The 23,498-nt window shown below is 30.1% G+C and overlaps 1 protein-coding gene across 2 annotated transcripts in view; it reads right to left on the minus strand.

Annotated features, from left to right (window-relative positions):
• Positions 1 to 23,498, minus strand: part of LOC145329626 (uncharacterized) — a 264,384-nt gene that overhangs the window by 32,000 nt on the left and 208,886 nt on the right. For both annotated transcript variants that reach the window (XM_080173938.1, XM_080173939.1), the window contains 8 exons: positions 22,606 to 22,847; positions 22,258 to 22,392; positions 17,725 to 17,773; positions 12,331 to 12,431; positions 3,982 to 4,095; positions 3,533 to 3,652; positions 3,079 to 3,195; positions 2,691 to 2,819 (listed from right to left, as the gene is read on the minus strand). In XM_080173938.1, coding sequence (XP_080030064.1) covers positions 2,691 to 2,819; positions 3,079 to 3,195; positions 3,533 to 3,652; positions 3,982 to 4,095; positions 12,331 to 12,431; positions 17,725 to 17,773; positions 22,258 to 22,392; positions 22,606 to 22,847 — 1,007 coding nt within the window. The remainder of the gene's footprint in view (positions 1 to 2,690; positions 2,820 to 3,078; positions 3,196 to 3,532; positions 3,653 to 3,981; positions 4,096 to 12,330; positions 12,432 to 17,724; positions 17,774 to 22,257; positions 22,393 to 22,605; positions 22,848 to 23,498) is intronic.

Here is a 23,498-nt window from a genome sequence, read left to right on the forward strand (position 1 = left end):
AGGAATCAATATACCAAAAATCAGATCAAATGGATAATTAGATCACATAAAAAAATTGTTGTTGAAATAGTATAAAAATCAACATGTTTAAAATGGACGTACGGACATTCTGGTAATGATTATAGAGTTGCTACGCTTTCTAAATCGTACCTAACTACTACAGAAATCATCATGCAAAGTTTGAAATCGACAGGACAATTCTAACATGCCTAAATGAACGAATAAAAGCTATCTATCTCGGACGGACGGACGGACGGACGTACGTACGTACGGACGGACGGACGTACGTACGTACGGACGGACCGACCCTAATTATAGAAAAGCTTCGCTTTTAAAAAGAAAGTGAAATTGTCAAATTTCTTTATTATGCGGAAGAGAGATAGAGTAATAAACGATATAAATATAAAATAAAAGTAAAGAGAAAATGAGGAAAGAAGTGGGCGTAATAAAAAGATAGTAGGCACTAAAACTGATATTGGAAGAGATTGAATGAGAGATATATTGGAAGAATGAGAAAGAAAGACATCGAATAAATGCCGTTAGGATAGATAATTTAGTAATACAGAACAAAAGTTGAATATTTTACGTCGCTAAACCCAAAATAATTCAGAGGTTAATTATTTAAAAACTTTTTTTGGCTTGCTGCCTCACTAAAATAGTGAGACAAAATAATGAGGCAAAATTATCCCCTCTAAATTTTTAGCGAGCCTCACTGATTTTAGTGAGGCAAAAGTTTTTTAAGAATCCACCTCAGGAAACTAAAAAATGTTTTTTTTAAAAATTATCAGGAACTTTCTCCCATTGTACTATCCCAGTCTTCCTGGGTGGAAAGGATGGGTAATGTAAAGATTCCATGAACGATTTTATCCATAGGTGGTGAAGTATTAATACGATTTTTTTTAGGGAAATAGCTATTAAAATGCAAAAGTTTCAGCAAGTTTTTTAATGAAGTCAATGAATTTAATATGTACATCTGTTTTTTAATCAGTCAATTAACAAGGAAGATGTAGCAAAGCAAATCTACAGAGTCGTAGTGACGTACGTACATATTCTAGCTGTATAGTAGCTTCGCTCCCCAAACTGCAATTCATTGTCCAACCATTTAGAAATAAATCACTTACACAAAGATAAAGAGAGAGAGAGAAAATAGGATGATATTTAGAGTGGAAGAAAGAAAGAGGTGCTTTCTCTCAAGTTCTTGTCTAGCACTGACCCCCAACCCCCCATTTCATTTAGAATTATTTGGAAAATTTTTTTTTTTACATCTCTATTTCTCTTATTACAAAGTCTTTTGGATGTAATCATTGGTGGAAAAGTGTGGACACTGCTAGATTTTACAAACCAATCTAAATTAAGTCCCCAAAGTTTTCAAAATAACAAGTGAGACAAATGCTTATGAAACCAGTTAGTTAGAGAAATCAAAAAAAAAGATAGTGAAAAATAAATACCTATTTTGTTTTATTAGTTATTAATTTAATTAAAGTTTTAAAGTTCTTCTCCAAAATCTGGTATTTCATTTCAAAAAGAAAAAAAAATGTTCCGGGTAAAAAATTCTGTTCCACAAGTATTACTCTTTGTATTTTGTGACATTGTATTTTATTTTCAAAATAAAGCTACTCTGAAATTTACTTTAAAGAAAAGAATTGGAGGGGACACACAAAGATATACAATTGGACAATATGTGAATCCATCATCCCCCCCCCCCCCCCACCCTCCCCTGCCTATGATGTACAAGTATGACTTTGATAGTACCAGGAAGTAAGAGACAATGGGCTGTTTATTACACTATTTCCCAATGTTTTATAATGTTTTCTTATTCGCTGGCTTAACAACTTGAATTGAATTATGATTGGTTGGTTCATTAAGTTGAGTGTCCAAACGTTTCGACCACTAATATTGTGATCTACATAAGGGGTAATTTTGTTTATCAATTTATCGGCCATTGTCTTATACTTTATATCCCTGGATAGTAAATAGGTACAACATTTTTTTTAGCTGAAATCACCCTTAAACTTCTAAATCTCTACATATACAATAAAAGGTCTTTACTTATAAAAATAAATATTTGGCTGATCTAGTACAATCTGTGCACATTGTAATCCTTGTTTTATTTGATGTTCGCCAAGATATATTCATGAAATAAAACTTTATGATTCTCTTACTGGTCTTAAATCAAGGTAACATGGGTATGAAAATATCTTCAATTTAATTTTTCAACAAGTACACAACTCTTGGAAAAAGTGGAAAATTTTCAAATACAATTAAATTAAGAAATCTACCGATTCAGTGAGGGAGGGAACACTTGACGGTAAATTAAACTGGTACCAAACTTGGCTTAAAATATGGCTTATATGAAATTATCCTAATTGGTTGGTTTGAACCTGCAGTGGCCAAACATTTCCACCAATAAATTTAAACTACAAAAAGTAATATTTTGCTTATTATTGGGAATATTGTTCATTGTATTATCCCTTATGCATCAAAATTCTTGTTTTTGAATAAGCCCGCTCTTTTGTAAAACAACTTTTTTTTCTTCCTTGAATGTATTAAGTGCTTGTTTACCTACTTCTATAACATGTGATGCAATGATGAATAAAATGTGTATATGTGAAAATGGATAACCGACCATTAGATTGTAGTCTAACTTCGCTAAAAGTAAAGAAAGTTAACAACACTATTCCACAATTTACCTTCAACGTCTGTTCGTCTTTGGCTGGATCGACGGCCAGTCCTGTTGAAGTCTCGACCTTGCATCTGTCAGCCACCTCCATGGCACAGGATAACAGGACACTCACCACTCGGGACTCAGATAACACAGACTAAATATGAAAAGATAGTTATAAAGGAAAGAAATCAATTGTCCTCGGCTTTAATGCTTTTACAAGTAGAAGCGCCCCTAATATCTAGGGGCGGCTCTTTATTCTAAGATGGACAAAAACCAAAAATTATCCCCATTCTTATATAAAATAGACTAAAACCACTCTGAGAATTAACTATGTTAAGCCTCCATAAATTGGAGAACTCAATCGGTTTAGCAGTCAAAAAAACAAAAGAAAATACGCATGACACTTTATTTACCTTGGAGGATTTATCAGCTTTCCATGCCAGGTTTCTGAAGAGATGTGCCGTGGCCTTCTTTAGGGTCTCCCATTGACATTCTAGTAAACCAACTAAGATGCCAACTAACCCAGGGTACTGAAATATTAGATGATATAAAATAGAATGTTATCATGGTTTAAGAATTTGAGGTTTCGTGTTTTTTCAACAAATATTTGTAATGTAATAGAAGTTTTTGCTTTGTTTCATCTAGAGTCTGATTTTGATTGAACTGATAAAGTAATTCTAGGTCGGTGTAGTCACACTATCAAAATTATTTTTATACAATTCTTACTTATATTTAAAAAAAGTGTTATATGGGTTTCAGTGCAGGTTTTTTATACGTTTTAAACTAAAAATCATCGAATTTTATACAAATATAATTCTGTTAGTGCGGTTAACCCACAGAGGAGCAAAAATATAAAATTGTTCCCACCTGGCACAAATAGGACTTAATGCTGGTATTTCCAAAGGTTAGGTTAGTTAGGGCTACAACAGCATAGCGCCTAACCTCTCTGCATACCGAGTGTCCCGGAGGGTGTAGTGCATGTTCAACCTATAGTCATGGTCCACAAATTAATTAATTAAACTTGAATGTCAAAATTTGTAAATTATAATCTAGGTTTTAGGGTTGTAAACAAAGGGAAGTGGTTAAAAGTGGATAAATGTATGGTATAGAAAAATTCCTTCACTATCAATTTTTTGTCAGAATCCTGATCCCTAGTACCTGGTCTAATTCAAATAGGAAGATATCGGGATTAAGAATGTATCTTAAGAGAAAAATGGAGAAAATCTCATTTTGGTTAGCAGCGCGGATTTGCCAAAAGTTTGACTCCCTATTTACGACCATCAAACTTATTTTTAAATTTAATGTTGTGACCATGCCTGAATGAGTTCAGCAAGGGCGGGTATACCCCCCAACAGAAATATTGGCTGGCGATGATTTTCATCAAAACTGCACCGGGTCAATACAGCTAAGCTCTCTTCTATGTTGATCACCTGAAATAAAAGATATCTATAACACGATGTATGAATGTACGTCTGGTTTATGCTGGGACTTTTTACTCTGGTACCCAAAGTTTTAAATTCACGTCCGTTGACTCAAATACTTTGTGTATTTTTATTAATTTTCCACCTATTATTTAATCTTCTGAAGGGTAAATTTTGCTTTATGTATATCTATTTATCGTCCATTGTCTTATCTCTTAAAAATTTCAGCAACCTATGGAACATTTGGTATACATTTTCTAAAAGAATATGGTGTAGTATCAGTAAACTTCTAGCTTGCTGGTATTCTACTACAGAGAAGTAAAAGACTCTGTAGTGAATCATAACAATTCGGGCTAGGCCTTAACTAACCACATTTTACTCAAATATTCATGATATAATAATGTATTCCATACTCTCATATATTAAGTATATTATGTAATTGAGATAGTAATTACACTAAGTGTTTTTATTTGCTTGTCTATGTATGTAATTGCAAGCCATTAGATTGATATTTACGTAAATTACATTACACAAGAATACACTAGAAAAAAAAGATCATTTTAGTGCAATGCTTGTAAAAAAAAGGATATTAATCAAGAGAAAAAAAGAATTTAGAACCAAATAAAGAAAAAAATTTCATTTTAAATAGTGAAAAATACAAGCCTTTAAAAAGTTTTTTAACGTTTCTGTAATTTATGAAAACTTTACAGTTAAACCAAGCAAGACTTGCCGAATTGTCGAAAATTGCATTTCATGATAAGACAAAAGAGAGTAGCCGAGCTCTGATGATGAAAACAAAAAAAATACTTCTATTTATCTACTTATATTAATGGAATATGTAATGAATACTGAATAGGTCAAAATGTAAAAAAAAAATTGTATTCTATTTCTTTTGTAGAAAAAAAAGAGTAAAGAGAATACTAACTTAGGTAACTAAGATTAATATGTTTCTGGACTGTAAGATTATATGTATGTTAGTGTTCAATTTCAGTGGTTCATCTCAGGTATAAGATATAACCAACACATGCGAAATTAATCTAAATTAATATTTAGGGGCCAGATAGAGAGGTCATCCTTTTTACTATGTTTTGCCCCCCAACGACATCTGAAAAATAGGTTTAGTGATTTTTTTTTGAATTAATTTCATTGTTAGTAAAAGCTAGGTTCATCTATCTATGGTTAATTAGAGTATTTGAATGTCTGTCCATCAATTTAAGGAAGGTTCCTGTTGGTTCTCTGTCAGTTAAGGCTATTTCACAATGCAAATGTTTATTAAACATGGCATTTGAAATATACAATAGAACCATATAAGAATGGTCTTTATTTAAAATTAAAACTAAAACTTTAAAATAGATTGAGTGTTTTATTTCTATAACTTTGAATAATGTCATCCTTGTGAAAAGCTGTGGTCAGTTTTTCCATCAAGTTATTCCAGTTTATGTGACATTTGTTATCCAACCATTTTGGAACATTTCCATAGTTTGACTTCTTGACCAACTTTTTCCTTAGTCTAGTGATTTCATACATATATTTATGTGTCAAAGAAATTTCCAACATGCTTATCTTAACATTAGGTTGGTTTAAGTGAAAAAGAATTTTACGCATTTGTAGAATAGTTAAGGGAAGGATAGGTTATCCCAGGCTGTGCTCAGGGTATCCCACAAGGATATGGTGCTAAATAATCTGATGAAACTAGGTGGTGGAACCCTATATGGGTAATATTTCAGTAGACCTATTGGTTCTGTGAGAAGAAGAAATTAAAATGTCTAATTGAGCGTATTTCATACATTCAATATGAAATGATCATTATTTTCCACCATGTAGTTAGAATTCAAAATTTTAAAATTAAACAATTAAAATTCTATCATAGAACTGTAGATTTTCATTCTCTGCCTAGTTTAATTCTGCAGCTTAAAAAAATTTAACTTGAACAAAATCTAAATTTCTTCTAAAAAATCTGAATATGCCCTTACAACATTTTCTATCCTGTTCATCTCTATCAGAGTAATACCAATGAGGAGAAGAAGAATAATAGAGGCATTTAGAGTTTTAAAAATTATTTTAACACCTACCAGTAAGTAATTCACAAACTATATATTTTTCATTGAACTAACACTTAAAACATGAAAGATAACAAAAGATGAACTTTAAAAAATAAAAAAAATAGTTGTATTTTCACTGATCCCGAATGCTCTAATCCTAGTGTGGAAACAGGGAAGGAATTGAGTAATCCCTTTGCATTTAAATCCCTTCCAACAATTTTCACACAACATATTATTTTATTTGGTTTATCTTGTATACCTGCATATATGAGGTTGAAAAAATATCTTATTATTTAAATGTATTTTGTGATTCCATTCTGTATACCAAGTATTATGAAAGTATATTTTAGCAAAACTAGTTTAAACAATTTGAACATGTCTGACCTTCTGTGCTTATTTTAAGATAGGATAAGGAGAAGAATCTATTCCTTACAGATAAATCCGCCTTGATTTTGCAAACTATGTAAAAGTTTTCCATCTATTTTCTAAGGAAATAAGATTGAAAAGTTTTGAGTGAGGGCTGGTCAGAGGAGGCACATTTGCTTGGTTCACAAGGTATAGGACTAAATATTTAGACTCAGCCAACCTTTCATATAACAAAAATTTAATTTCCTTAAAGACTAAGAAGGTTAGGTATTATTAATTGTATGATTTTTGAGAGATGATTATCTTATACCTAAGTAGATAAAAAATTGACACTGTACAAACATGCATTTTCATTGTGGCATAGTTGGTTTAAACTATGTAATGAGCCAAGTTTGTTTAGAGGTTTGGAGAGAAGAGTGTATGTATAGTGTATTGTACAAGTTCAGAAGCAAACATGTGTGAAGAGAAATATGTTTACTCACAAAACTTGGTAATACAATAGAGTTTGTACAAAAGTTTTAAACAACCACCTGAATTCACAAAAAAACACATAGTTTATGATTATTCTAAATCTATTGTGTAGTATTAATCAAAGCATTACTGTATTTTAACTTAAATTAAAATTAGACATAAATTGAACAGAGATAAAAAAAGAGTAAGATATCAATGATGAATGAAGAAATCTACTTAAACCCTAATAACGTTTCTAATTAATCTGTCTAGAACCTGAAGCTACACCTCTCTTGTCTCAGCTTAACTCAAATTACATGATTTTAACCTTTTTTTTCCTGTATGCATAGAACTAATGAACTGGACTCTCATTAAAACACTAACAATATTTCATCTGGATCATTAGCCACGTGACAAAAGTGTGGATCTAGTTTAAATTTTATTCCAAAGGGGTGAGTAAAACATATCTCTTCATGTTATTTAATCTATTGAATGTTTTGAATGTTAAATTTGTTTATAAGTTGTTGGACACTTGTATTACAATCATTTTTGATGCATAATTTACATTTCTAGTACAATAATTGGATCCACAGCCCTGATTGCAAAAGAAGATAATTAGACAGATTGGAAGCATGATTCTTGGAAAAAGGGGGCCAGAATTGTGGAAGTGGGAAGATTGAATGAAGAAGCACAACCTGGACTAGACAAAAACATGTCTACAATGTAAATACTGCAGTTATTGCATTACCTTCTCATCAAGCTCAATGTTAGATTACAAAACAAACAACAGAATTTATATTTTCTATTCTTTATGTGTCACAAAATATGCAAATCAGCTGAAATGTTACCATGACCTATTATGGAAAATATCACATGAAAAGAAACAACATGTCCAACCATGAGTAAAGAGATGAAAATGCAAAGATGGGATTTTGTATTCAAAGCATATCTCTATATGTAAATACCTATTCTAGATATACGCAAGAGAAATATAGATGAAAATTTTGAGATGGTTAAGAGTGTAACCTCAAATTATTTTTTTAAAAACATATCTTCATTCTAAAATTATAAAATATGTTAAAATGAACTGTAGAATAAATTTTACAAAATAAAATTATGTCCAAAGAAACTAATTACTTTTTTTTAGAAGAGTTAAACACTTTTTTAGAGATTACACTAAAATAATTTTTCAAAAAAAGGTGCAAGTAACTTTAGATTGAACACAATTTTAAAAAGTTCATTGAATAGAATTTGAGAATCTTGTTAAACTGATTGTTAAGGGAAACTTAAGTGCACTGAAAAAAAGAGATGTTCTTACCTTAAAAAGTGCATAACAATGCAATTTGTGTGCTTTATGTGCAGTTATTTCAAGCCCTAGGATAGTTTAAAAGTGGCTTTATTCTGGGTAAATGGTTGTAAGGGTTGAAATAGAACATTACCATTAACTAAATCTAATTTTCTGACTTTCTTTATCAATTATCTTTCTTTTTTATTTATACATTAGAAAAATGCAGTTTGTAATTTATATTTAACTATAATTTGTGTTTGTTTACTGACCCACAAACATACAAGAAAAAACTGTACTAGTAAAACTAAAATTTAAATATAATGTCATTTTTAAATTCATAAAATGTCTTTTAACTTTAGTATTTTAGTTTTTAGGTATTTGATATTACATTTAAAAGTGATAATGTATTCTAGTAAATAGTAGAATTTCCATTTCAGAAAATGGTATTAACATAATATTTTCCCAGAAAGCTTTTCCTATTTGCATTGCATAAACCTATATGCACATTCTTAGTATAGGATAACAGTTTTCTTAATAGTGGCGCATATACTCTATAACTTGATTAGTAATTAGGAAAGATACATTTCAAAACATATCAATAGTTGGTTACCAATGCATTGTATATACTAACACTAGGCTTTAGATTATCAATGCAGCCTAGACTAAACTGTATCTATGAAACCTAGACTCTGTAGTATCAACACAGACACACTGGTTACCAATGCATTGTATATACTAACACTAGGCTTTAGATTATCAATGCAGCCTAGATTAAACTGTATCTATGAAACCTATACTCTGTAGTATCAACACAGACACACTCAAAAGTATTAAATCACTCAATATAAATTTTGTCTGCAAAGTATCCATGAAGTTTTAAAATGTTTTTTGATTTCTTTTTTAATTTCATAGAGAAGAATACCAAATACAGGGAGCATACAGTATACATCTTAATTGGTCTGTGGGTCATCTACAAAGGATATTTAGAAAATTGATACTTAAAGTTTTCTTAGTTTTAAATTTTTCAATCAAGCATACTTTCTGTACATAGCTACTTGTGAATGTTGTCGTCTTTGTTATTTTTTTTTCATTCCTGAATATGGGTAGGTGTATAATTTATTTTAAAAGTTTCTCAAGATATATAAAAAAAAACTCTTTAGACAAACAGTTATCTACCCCTGCCCTTGAACAGCAGACAATGAATATAAAATGTTTATGTACTCAGGATAAGTGCAGGATGTATATAAACCTAATGTTTATTTTATCTGAGCCCACTTTTAATATTCATAAGAAAGCATAATCATAATCCTTTAGCTCTCCAGACACAACCAACTGTAGTTGTGTGATAAATATGGGACAATTGTCTACATAGAAACAATTCCTGCCAGGATAATATATAACAATATTAACATAAAGGAGAACCTTGGCCTTTTTTTTTATTTTGAGCCAACATTATTAAAAATCTTTTGTACTTATTTTAAAATATCATCACCTAGTAAATTATGTACCTAAACAATTAAAGTGACAAAATATCTAAATAAACTTAAATTGTTGAAAGAAATTAAGGACATTTCATCAACTTTAGATAAATATATTTTTATCAATCAAAACAGATTAATTGGATAAAATCCATTTATAGTTATTACAATAACCTTATCTTAAATATTGAACCCACTTAAATTTAATGACCCTAATATTACCTTACACAAACTAATTCAAATTGACCTAACAGATTATTTGAACCTTGTTCAATAACAAGCTATATTAATTAATGTGCAATCATAACAGATATTATTTTTAATGATAATTACTGAATATTTGATATTATTCTGATAACAGAACCCTGTAGAATATTCTCTTTCTTTTCATTGATGAGGAGGCATGTATTTACATCAATTATTGGTAATGCGTTTCTATTCAATACACAAAAATAGTGAGAGCTGGAATACAGGACATGGAAAATGATTTTAAAAAGTAGGAAACCGGTCCAAAAACAGATTAAGTTAATACAAGAAGATAAAAGGAATTCTCATACTCATGAAACCATATGTTAGAAATGTCTAATTAATGGTTGGTTTGATTGGTTTAGGTATAGATCTAGACTGGTTCTAGGGTGGGTAGATTGACTAACACAGCAATGTGGCCTAATTTAATAAAACTTGAACAAGTGGAGCTAAAATAACCAACAAAAATCAAAGAGCTCCATATGTCTTAAATTGCCCTGTAAAAAAGTTTGGATACTTCTTGTCTAAATATCTGGCTGGAAGAAATAGAGAGGTCCAGTGCTGAGCTATACTCAAATTGGTTTTCATACAAAACAGAAGTAAAACTCACTTGGTGTACTAATTTATATGTGACCTTAGAATTTTCTCAAAGACTTAAAGAGAATATTTTAGATATTTTAAAAATATTACAGCATATCTTAATTTTTAAAAGCATTGGCTTTATAATGTATTTAGACAGTACCCAGAGAGTTTCCCTTTAAATCATAAAACAAAATTAAAAAGACAGACTATTATGTAAAACAAATTTGATGTTGCTTGTACAGCAAAATATGAAAAAGTTTTTGAATTTAACATGTTCAGCATAAAATAAAAAGTTAAACTTTTCAGCAAGTCAGAGTTTTAAATCTTTGGCTTGTTACTTTTATAGTGTCTATATATTCTAATTTAAAATATATAAATGTTTACATTTAAGGGCATAGTACATTAAAATTGAACAGCATCAACTCTTTAAAGGTCAATTGTAACAACCTTATTAACAAAACAATAGAGAAGGAGAGAATGGACATTTTCAAATAAATTAGCCTTTAAATTAATCTGGTATTTGTTTTTTTGAATATTTTCATTACAAACTAATCTTAAATCACATAAAATCACTATAAATATCTTATGAAGAGCCCTAAAAACATAAAATCTTTTGATGACCCTGTATTTTCTCAAGCAACAATATAGTCTAACCATGCACTGTGAATCTAATTAATTGAGTTGTTTTTATATATACACACATATTTTTTCAGGGAATAAGAATTGTGATAACTTTTTTCTCTAAAAAATATAAATAGGATTATTTCAAAGGTTTTGATATTGTAAAATTTCAAAATATGTAGGTATGTAACCATAAAATAAATAATTTATAGTACGTAACAATATTTTATTTGTAATATTGTAATTATATTTAATATTTCTTTCTCTTATCCCCCCCCCCCCTCCAATTCCTTATTGTATATGTGAATAAAAAAGATGGCTAAATTTTTTTTAAAAACAGACAAAATTCTATTTTGTATTTTTGTCCAAATAAATTTTAAGATACCAATAATTGTCAGTCAATCTAGAATTATGTATCTAATTATTCATATGAAATCTATCTAAGAGAGAAATTTGTAATTTATCATGGTAGTTCAACACATTTTATTGTTCTAAAATTATGAAGAAAGAAACTTTAAGTATAATATCAATATCAAAATTACAATTCTAGTTGAATTGTTTTTTCTTGTGGTAAAAAGTAGTTATCAATTCTTATTTTTTTAAATTTCGTTAATTAAAACCAACACACTGCATAATAAATGTATGATTGAGACTGAATATATGTAAGTATTACAGCTTACCAATGTAAGTAATACATAATTGTACATCATACATAAGTAATTTAGTAAATATTATATGCAATAACATAACAAGTAAAATATATCATAATTATGGTAATGTATACATGAAGTATGTTTTAATATGAAATATGTCAGGGAGGAGACATTGGGCTGTTTGTTACACTAGTTCCAAAAGTTTTAAGTAGCAGGTTCTTAATCGTTGGCGTAACAACTTTGGAGACTTTTTTGAATTTTGATTGGTTAGGTCAATAAGATTTGTGTCCAATCGTTTCAAACAGTAATTGTAATCTACAAAAGGGTGCTTTTGTGTATCATCCTTAGGGATATACATCAGCCATTGTCTTATCCCTTTAGATCCCTGGCAATATGTACGACTGCATATACAGTACAAAATTTATACAGGATTTTAATTCTTTTCCCATTAACAGGAAATACATCTACCATGCTAAATGAATTGAATTGAGTGCATAGAAAAAAAGAATATAATTTACCTGTCCTGCTTGCCTTGCTTCGCCTCCATAGTCTAGAAAGTGTTGGCAGGCGTAAACCTGTTTACATGGCACTGAGAATCCTTCACCAATATCTCCAAAATCTAAAAAAATATAAAAATGGTGAGTTTTCTTTGTATGTTTATAGAATTTAAGAATGAATTGTTCATTTTAATAAGATTAGTTTTTTTTCACATTTAAATCTTGTCAGCTATGTTCTACTACGAAAATAGTTATGCGTATCTAAACTAGGGTTTAGATATTTTATAGTCTTTATCTAAAAAAATGGTTATTCTTTATCTAAAATTTTGTATTAAAAATAAACTCTTTTCTCCCTATCTAAAGCTTTATCATATAAATAGGATATTTTACCGAAAAGTCACAAAATATTTTACAAAAACTAATATAACTTTAGTATTTTAATTATATACTAGCGGCTTCGCCACTAGCCTCTAGGATTAGATTAGATTAGATTAGATATTTATTTTATGACACACATAACAAGTAAAAATAATAACAGTGTTATAATACAGGTATTAAATATTCATATACAAACAAAAAAATTGAATATGAATAAAATATTAAGGACAGATCAAATAATAATTATGTACAGTGTCAAAGGACTAAACAATCTCGTGAGAGGTAATAGTGGCATTGTATTGGGTATTTAGTATTAAGTCCATCTTGATTTAACTAAACTTTTTTAATCCTATGATATAAAGTGGATAGTTTTTTGTTTGCAACTTAAGATTTCGATAACTACTGGATCGATTATGAAAGCTTCTTATAGGTTATTTTCCTATTTTCCTACTTTCCTTTCTCCTTCGAATACAGAGCTTCTAGATGCTAGTTATTTATATAACTTCTGGCTAAAAAAAGTGAAAATGCAACTTTTGAAAATTAATCAATTTGCACTAAAGTAAAATGGGTGAGTTCTAATTTAGGCTAGTATGTATGTGAGGGTGTTTGTGTGTATGTGTGTATGTGTAATGGTATTGCTTAGATGTGTGGTTATAAAAGTAAGGTGAAAATGGTACCGGATTCTTCACTGTACAAAAAATTATATTTTGTGTACTATTTATTATCAGATCAGATTTTAATATTGAACGTATTATTTTCAATTCTAGTTATTATAGAAGCATTCTGGATGCCTAGAAAGGCCTTGAAAAAAAACTATAATGGGTTACAACTTTATAAAGCCTCAGAATTGGTTCTAGGGGGAAGGGGATTTAGTTAGTTAAATGCACCGACAAGAGCATGTGATTCTAAGCACCTTCCAGCAGTTATTCTAAAGAGAGGGGGGGGGGGTTTGAAACGGCTAGAAACGTTTGAAAATGTTTCGGATTGGCAAAGAGAATTGTGTAGAGATAGGTTTCGTGATGGATTTGCCTTGAAAAAAGCCAAAAAATGGCTAAATGGCTTATGCCAGCCGTTACTTTTCCAACTTTTTGTTCGATTTAGGGAAAATAGACCAACCAAGGATTACTCTTGCAAAATTTCAGATTGAAATTCGAATTCTAAGTGCCATTTACACATTGATTATGAGATGGTTGCATTAATCCCCCCCCCCCCTCTTTTGTGTGTGAATATACTAGGGTTATCTTTGATATACACCAACTAAAAGAATTCAGTTTCAACATGGTTTTCTATAAATAAATCTTGTTAGTAAATGTTAATCATTTTTTGATGAAATATCATCAAATGTTTTGATGAGTTCAAAGGTTCAAATAAAATAACACCCCAAAACATAATGAAATGCTGTAAATTACAAAAGTCCTCTAATAAAACAGTTTACAATACTACATCCCTTTTTCCCAAATAAAATGTTTGTGTTACAGCAGTTTGAACAAAACATTAGATGATATATAGTCAAAAGAATTTTTAAAAAATTTTTCTTATAAAGCCATGGTAAAACTTATTTTTTTAAAAATTGATACAATGATATTAAGCATAACTCTAGTATATTCACACAAAAAACATTCAGAATCACTGCTAGAAGGTGTTTTGAATTACTTGCTCTTGTTTATGCATACTCCTCTTTTATATTCCTTTATTCTCAGCTGAAATTTAAATATAAGGGGGGGTTTTTTAATGCAACCATCTCGTAATCAGTGAGCAAATGGCTCTTAGAATTCGAATTTCCATCTGAAATCTTGCATGAGTAATCCTTGGTAGGTCTATTTTCCCTAAATCGAACAAAAAGTTGGAAAAGTAACGGCTAACGGCTGGCGGCTCAGCAGTTTTGCCATTTTTTGGATATCTATAGTACAAATTATTCACGAAACCTATCTCCACCTTATTCTCGTTGCCACTCCAAAACGCTATCAAACAGTTCTAGACGGTAGCTGTTGGTACTAGAAGTTTCAAAAATGGTTATTGCTATTATTTAACATGAATTAAACCAAAAATATGTTTTAAATAGTTGGTTTCTACGTAATTGATGATGAAATTACCCTGAAAATAGGCAAAAAACGGCTTAACAGCTGAGCCGCTAGCCGTTTTTTGTTCGATTTAGGGAAAATAGACCTACCAAGTATTACTCATGCAAAAGTTTAGATCGAATTTCGAATTCTAAGTGCAATTTGCTCACTGATTACGAGATGGTTGCATTAACCCCCCCCCCCCCCCCCTTTATATTGCCCTTTCTTTCACTTAAAGCTAATCCCCTAGAAGCTATGGCTGTATCCACAAATAACCTGAGAGAAAGTGAGACCAAATACCCTCTACCATTTAGATATATAGAGATGGGCAAATTGTAAATGTTAGGAAGAGGAGGGGTAAATTGTGCATGTGCATTACCACATAAAAAAGGGAAAGGGATTGATGTGCAAAGATTAAAAGAAAAGGGGAAAGTGGAGATAATTAAGAGAAAAGAGAATAAAGGGAAAAGGAAAAGAGATAATGAAAAAGATGTTCCTATAAAGGAAAAAAGAAAATTAATATATTTTAAGATAAACTGGCTAATTTTAATTAAGCTTTTTCCTAATTTTTATTATTATTTAATAATCAAATAATAGAAAATTGGATAAATTGATGATAAATTAATCTTTCTCCCAATTCTCTTGCAATAAATTCTACCTTTAGTACCTTAAAAATATTGGTAAATTTATGTTGTTGACCTCTCTGTTTTTTTTTTATCTGAATTTTTATATGAACACTGATGAAAGTATATATCACATAATTAACCTAACCAGAATTCCAACTACAGAATTTTACAATTTTTAATTTGCATTTTTGAGTTATCTATAATACAAAGTAGAACGATGTCTGTCTGTCCGTCTGTCCGTCTGTCCGTCTGTCTGTCCGTCTGAAGCTTAAGATCTCGGTAACCACTGAACCGATTGGGCTCTACTCTTCAGGGATTATACCAACTGATCCTGTGGTGGTTTTAAGATATTTTCTTGAGGGGTGGGACACCCCTAACCCCCCAAAAAACAAAAAAATCCCCCCCTTACAGAAGACTTCAACGTCAAATAAGGTGGCATCGTACATAAAAAATTAAATTTAACAAACAAAAACATTTAAAGTGCCACTAGAGGCCTCTAGGGGCGTAGCCGCTAGTGTTTTTCAAAATATTAGAGGAAAACAAAATGAAAAAAAAAACATTGTGAACTTAAAAAGAAAATTGTGAAGATAAATAGAAGTAAACATAAATGTTTTATTAATTTTAAATAACTTTGCTTCAACAAGGTACTTCAAACCACAAAGAAAATCTTAAACTAAGAATTTAGCAATGCTAACACAAGAATAGTTATTTGTAGCATCGTATTATAGACAGCTTTCCGCAGATATTAAGAAATACATGATTAAAACCCTTTTAGTTAGCCACGAGGGGCTGAAGGACCAGGCTAACAAAACAGACATAATTTTAAGGTTTTTATTTTAATATTCGTGGAGAATTGTCTACAATAATGATTTTTCAGTATGGCTAAGGACCGGTTTTAATCTATCGGATATAATTCGGTTTCGAAGCTGAACTGGAAAAAATTATAACTTTAGAGAAGCCATGAAATGGGAAGAAATTACAATATGATAGAGTAGCTATGCTTACAGAAGGAAAACTGTAAACTATAGAAAAAGAAATAATGTAAAAGTAAAAGTATTGGAGAAATTATTGGGCCTAGCTTAACTGGGATTATTCATGCTAAAATGCAAAGAAAAAAACTTAGTTTTCTTTCTTAATTAGAACAAATATACAGAATGCAAAATTGTCCAAAAACTTTCAAAGATATTATATCTTAAGAAAGAAATTTATGCTTATTAGATTTAATTTTGGAACCTTCATATGTAAATATTTATTGAGAAGGTTACGCTTTCACTAAAAGTGTTAAGAAGGTCTGAGCTCCTTATCGATATTCATTTCTCATTTTCTTTGCTGTTTTATGTATATTTCTAAAAAGAAAAAATATGTCAGAGGGGGAGTGTTCATTTAACTGTACCTTACACTGGTACCCAAAGTTTTGACTTATTCGTTGGCCAAAAAATGTAGAAACTTTTATTAATTTTGATTAATTCAATGCTAGTAGTGTTCAAACTTTTCCACCATTGCCTTTTCTATGAAATAATGAAATGGATGATAAAATTATGCACATTTATTTAGAGCACCTTGACTTTAACAACGCATTTGATGTAAAATTATTAAAACCATGAATTGTTAAAGTGGTTAAAATGAATACAAAAACATGGCATGATTAAAATCGCTGTATAAGTGCCTGTTTTTCTGAAAATGACGCAATTTAATATAACAATTCATCTTGAACCAAAATGCAATACCCTTTCAAAATATAAACAAAGATGACAAAATCAATAAATAAGAAAGTTCGTAAATATACCCTTACAATTTACTAAATTGAAGGGAAAAAACATAAAAACTAATGAACAAAATGATTTAGTGAGTAATAAGATTTTGAACTTTACCAAGCTAACACATAGATTGGCGAAAGTAATTAAAATTAGATGTATTAAATGTAATGGACTTAAAAAAGATGTTTTAGACATGAAGAAATTTTTTTCCCCAAACTGATTTATATAGTAACTTCAAATAAAAACCCTTCTACAAAATGAAAATGAATTTTTAAAATGCATGTTTTGTGTAAAGTTAAAATGTAATGTAAATATTTCATCATAAAATGATAGTATACCATATATGTGATTATTTATAGCTGAGTAAAAAATGTTCTTTTTAACATTATGACAGAAAATAAATATAACTAGGACAGCAATGTTTATAAGCAGTTAAATTTAACAATATAACAGAGGTAAGTAGCGCATCAATAGCGAAATAGCCATACCTCACGATTAAAATAAAAATTAAAAGGAAAGTATGGGAAAGGGGGAGACTTTCTTAACCCCCCCCCCCTTCCCCATGACTAATTTTTAAATTATTAATAAACTTACCGGCTACCATCAAATCTTGTTCTTCATACTTCTTTCCACCCTCAACAACCTATAAAAATATCAATATAGTCTCTAGAAATGACCAAAACCTTCTCAAATTAAGACAAAGATGCCACTACTAAAACTAGCTTTTAGAGAAAACAAACGCTAGCACGTCAAAACAATAATGTAACTAAGGTAACTACTTTAAGGTTGTATCCTTCGATTACGACTTTTAAAGATAAAATATATTCTTTATAGCTTAAAAATAATATAACCACAATTTAGACTATATTTTAAACATTCCTAGACATCAAGTAAAATATATTTGTAAATCTATATAAGGATATATGGAAAGGAAAGAATGGAATTTTAAGAGGAAAATTATTAAAAATTTAGAAATGAGAGCAAGGGGAAAAAGAATGCTATTCAAACCAGCAAAATTGAACAATTAGCAATATTTAGTATCAAGTAGATAACTGTGTGTTACAGAAAAGGAAGGGCACAGTTTAATACGTAAAAGCTATCTAAGTCCTATTTCCATTAAAATTTTTCATAGATTAGCAAAAAAGTAACTATGATCAAATGAAACAAAACAAATGAGTATATACCCCTTTTGTAAATGGTCGGAATATTGGACTTACTGAGATAGCAGCTACTCTGTAGTTCGAGTGTTATATAGTTCGCCTGTATGTATATAATATCCTTTGTAAAATCAAACCAAGTGGTAGTATTGTATAAATACTACAAGTAACATGAGTGAGTGAGATAGGAGAAGGAACTTTTGCTTGCCAGGAAAATTAAACACATTTCTAAAGTGAATTTCCTAAATTTGAATCACAATTCAAAAGCTAGCTTCCTATGGCTAAAATTTTTCTGTTAAAACATGAGCAAAATATAAATAGAACCATCTTTTGGAGAATTAATTTTCAATTAAATCTAAATTCTTTGCTTCCCACAGAAAATATAATTTTGAAACCAAACTTATTTCAATTTCAGAAATTGAATTTCCTAAGATTTATTAAGTAAAAAGTATCACTGTATCAAATGACTAAATAATAAACCATATAAAAAAAACACATAATTTTCTACAATTTTTTTATACAACTTAATACTAAAATTTACTGATTAAAACAGGGCTCGGCAGCGGTACCTTAATTAAAATGTTGTGTATCTATAATTCATGCTATCTTTGTATTTCTGAAAAACTAACTTTCATAACCATAACCCATCATACAATAATAAACTGTTTAGCTTTGAAAAACCTAAAAATTATAGCCAAGTTTAAGCATTTTTGTATGAACTCCTTGAAACAATTTCAAATGTTCAGTGTTGAAAACGTCACAAGTAGCAAAGATAAAGGTATAAATAAAAAATAATTGAGGATAAAGGAAAGGCATATTAATCCCATAGATGTGCTATTCACGAGTAAAGATATTATCTTAAGATCATACATTTGCCTGCCATAGTAGTAGGAGATTATTTTTCATTCAAAATCCTTGAATGAAAAAGAAACTTTTAGACTCAATACACTGTTTCTGAGATTTTGAAGAAAAATAATTTTACAAAATTTAGTTCTATTTAAAATAAACTGAGTCTTGTGAAATCTCAGTTTAAAATTTAATTAGAATTAAGTCAGACTTTTCAAACTTTCTAACACTGTCATTATATTTTATCAACTCAAACATGAATTTAAATTGAATTTGTATCTTTTCAATAAACTGACTATCTAGAATATCTTTATAATTATTGATCTCATAGGTCTTAATAACAAAGTAGTAAAAGTGTATTTTTTGCAAGATCAGGGAAACTATTGGTAGACCTTAGATTTGAGAAAATAACAATATTGGTATTTGGCTCGATCAGGTTTTAGTCTATTAATTAAAATTAATTTAACCTTCACCCACATAGAAATGACCATAAGTCAAAGATATATATAAAGGTAAAATAAAGATATATTAAACCAATTTAATCCCCATATTTTCAAGCTACCAAAGATAGCCTGCACTAGTAATTTGGTAGTTAGGTGTAAGATTAAATTTTTTTTTTAATGCATAAGAAGAATTGGTAAACATTGTACAATATATTGTTTAATATTTGTGTGATAACTTTTGCAAGAATTTTGTTGGATATGACAGGACAGATACTTTTTCCAGCTCCTCTTTAACTTAAACCAGCAGCTGCATCCACAGCCTATAAGAACCTAAGCTTTAAGAAATGTGTGCATTTAAAAATGAATAACTGGCAGAACATTGCTCTGGGATGGGTGAATGAATTATCATATCTTCAATAATCTCAATAAAAAATGTCACTAAACCTGTTTCATATAGAGGATTTAACAAAGAAATAATGCTTTTTCGGCAGTGGTTCTGCCGCTGTTTCTCGCAGTTATACATTAAACCTTATTAGAGCAACTGCCATGCCTAATTTTAATGGATTAAGCAAGTTTTAAATTCATAGCACACACAACTTTACGGATGCTTTGTAAATTGATTATGGGGGGTTTTGTAGTATATGAATTAAGAAATGTTATTATTCTGTTTGTATCTTTAGAATATTAGATGAAGATTTAAATATCTTAAAATTTAGAAGAATACTATAGAGGCTTTCTTGTGTTTATCTTTGGTTTAACAATAAAGCTTTAAAATTAGATTGTCAGACATCATTAAATCTAACGTTACTTTAGAAACAAACAGAAGTTGGGAATACATGATAAGCAGAAAAATTTACTAAAATATATTAAATTGATACTTATTAGTGGAAAAACATCCAGATCACTCTTTATAATAATTGTTTAACCCTCTTATTTTATACCTATCTATGTAGGAAGTATCTATGTGTCTTAGTGTATGTTTGCATTGCAGTTGTCTATTTTGTGTGTGTGTTTGTTTGAATATTAGGGTAGTAACACAAGATTTAGATTTGTGCAATTAGAGTGCGCAAAATAATCTTGTATTGGTTTATTCACAAGGGTAATTATCATACTTGACTGCAAAATATTGATAAATTCTTGTTAGAAGTAATAACCTCTAAAAGGCTATCATATATAGTAGTCAAAATATATGTTTGTAAGTCAAGATCTCTATAATTACTGAAAGGCTTAAGTACTACATTTTTCGGATCCTATAGTCCTGTTATAGTTAAAGGCCTATTTCTCTCCCCCTTCGAATACAAGGCAACTAGATGATAGCAAGTATAATATAAAGTAGAATATATTGTATTTGTTTATTAATATCCCTTAAACAGCTGTTTGTAATACTGGACAATTCATAAGAGTTAAAATATGAAGTCAGGGGGATGGTTGAAATCAAAGAAGAATAAAACACTCCCTCAAAATTGCTACTTAATATCTTTGTCAAATATTAAAATAATATCTCTTACAGCCTTGTCTATAACTGTATACTTTCCCATTTACAATGTACATGTGTGTATTTAGTGCATGTAAGTAGGCACATTTTCACTGGGTTTCTCAAGGAGAATAACACACAATGACTTTCCTTATATGTACATTCCATTTCTTATTTCTTAAATAAAAGAGATATTGAAAGTAAAATAAGGTATGTACTGACTCTTTAACTGGTGTTATCAGTAATCAAGCATAATTAGAATTTTGATTAGAGTATGACAATACATAGGAAGTGAATATATAATATAGCCGGATTTAGTCAAAGTAAAAGTTTCGGCACCCTTAAAGAAAAGCGAAGTCTAGTAAGCATACAGTAGCGCCGCCCAGCGGAAATTAAAATTATTTTTTTTTGTGATTTTTCTCGAGAGGGAAGATGGGACCATCCCCCTAAATAGCTATAACCCTTGCCAGGACCTGTGGGAAGCTACACTGTAAAGGAGAACCATATCGGTTAGCAAGATCCTTCAGTACAGAAGAATTCACACAAACAGAGATCCTGTTACTCTCTTTAAGGATACATATTATTAAAGATATGATGTAGCACCAGAACCTGGTGTAAAGCAGGTGCATTAACCTCAATAAACTCCTCTAAAATACTCAAAACATAGCTTGAGATTATTGCACAGGTAGATACTTTTCCTCAGGCTAGTCTAAGCTTAAAATTAACGTTTCGTGTCATTTATCAATGCCCATTTCTTGTTCCTTTTTAACTCAATGAAATTTTTTTTAACTTTTATTATTAACCAAAACTTAACTTTCGCTTCAAAACATATCAGCATGGGCCATTTGAAGTATATGAGCTAAATATTTAGTTACTCTTCAAAAAGACAGGATTTGTTGAGGTGGTTGTTGTTCTAAATTGTTCTATGACCTATCCTCTATGCACCCTAACATATGCACAAACATTAGACCATGTAATATTTATCATTATTCCTAAACAAATGCGCAGTCTAGTATTTGAGTTTATAATTATGAAAGACTCTTGTATTAGATTTTCCATTGAGACCGATTAATCACACGACTTTTTCTAAAAGTCACAAATTATGCATGTTTATAAACATTCTATTTTTAATTCATCTTTATTCTCATTCCATCCCTCCCATCTAAACCTACCCAACTCATCTATCTATCTATCTATCTTTGTATACCTGGATGGTGACCCTCTTGCAGCCAGCCTGATGAGCAGCATCCCGGCTGTTACCGCCACCTCTACCTTCACCAGCAGCCAAAATATCTCGCAGAAGGTCACAATACTGACGTACCAACTCTAGAAGTTTTAGCACCTAGAAAAAGGAAATATATTCAATGAGATTTCAGAACTGGTTTTTAAAATGGTTTATTCAATTAGATCTACAATTTCAATATTCTAAGCAGCTATCATGATTTAATGTCTCTTTGATCATCAATGTAATTAGCTAGATATCATAAAATTAAATTTAAATTTTATTACAAAATCCATGAATAAATATCATTTTAAGTTTTTATACAAAATTTACCTTAGCTTCTCGTTTGCATTGTTTTTCAGTTGGGTGTGCATGTACAATATTATGCAGACACCGGGCTGCGCGCGCACGTACAGGGCGGGCAGGACGTTGGCCGCCGTTCGCAGCTGCAGGGTCAACATGGAGGATTTGGACTAGCAGAGGTATAGACCTTGTGGTGCGTAGCATGGCACAATTACTCGGGGAACTTGACATGGCAAGTAGGGTTCGAGACATCTTGTCCATGTCAGCACAACCTAAACATGATAATCCTATTATATTTAAATATTTCTTTTAAATATCACGTAAAGGTGACTATTTATGAACCTAACTTTTTCTCTGTAATCTGAAATAAAAGAAAAATTTTAAGATTAAAAAAACAGTTTTGTTAGACCCAGGCGCCGAAGGCCCGTTCGAACATAATAAGTCTCAATATTTTTATTTTAATATTTGTAAAAAAACTGGCTATAATATTTTGGTATTTATTTCAGTAATTCTGATGTAATAAACATATAACAGTGTACTCTCTCTTCAAAATATTGCTATAATGAGGAAAATGTCACATGTACTTCCAATTCCATATTGTATTTATGTATATACTGTAAATTTGAACACACAGAAAATCTGTCAAAATTATGACGTCACTTTTCAACTGGCAGATTAGGTCTTAAGATGTTTCATTTTCCTTACACTTTGCAATTATTCATCAATATAGGTATTACAATATAGATTGAATTACTAGATTTGTGTTGTGTATTTGAAATACTAAATACAAGATTTCTAAAAAAGGTAAATATCTCCAAAACGGCTCCAAGACCGAGAAAATGAGCATTGAAAATAGTCATTCTCACAATGTCCAAAAAATAATGTATAAAAGATTTTATGTAAATATCCAATGATGAGTAAAA

The sequence above is a fragment of the Acartia tonsa genome, chromosome 10 (assembly GCF_053477335.1).
Source record: "Acartia tonsa isolate MP-2025a chromosome 10, ASM5347733v1, whole genome shotgun sequence".
Classification (NCBI taxonomy): Eukaryota; Metazoa; Arthropoda; class Copepoda; order Calanoida; family Acartiidae; genus Acartia; species Acartia tonsa.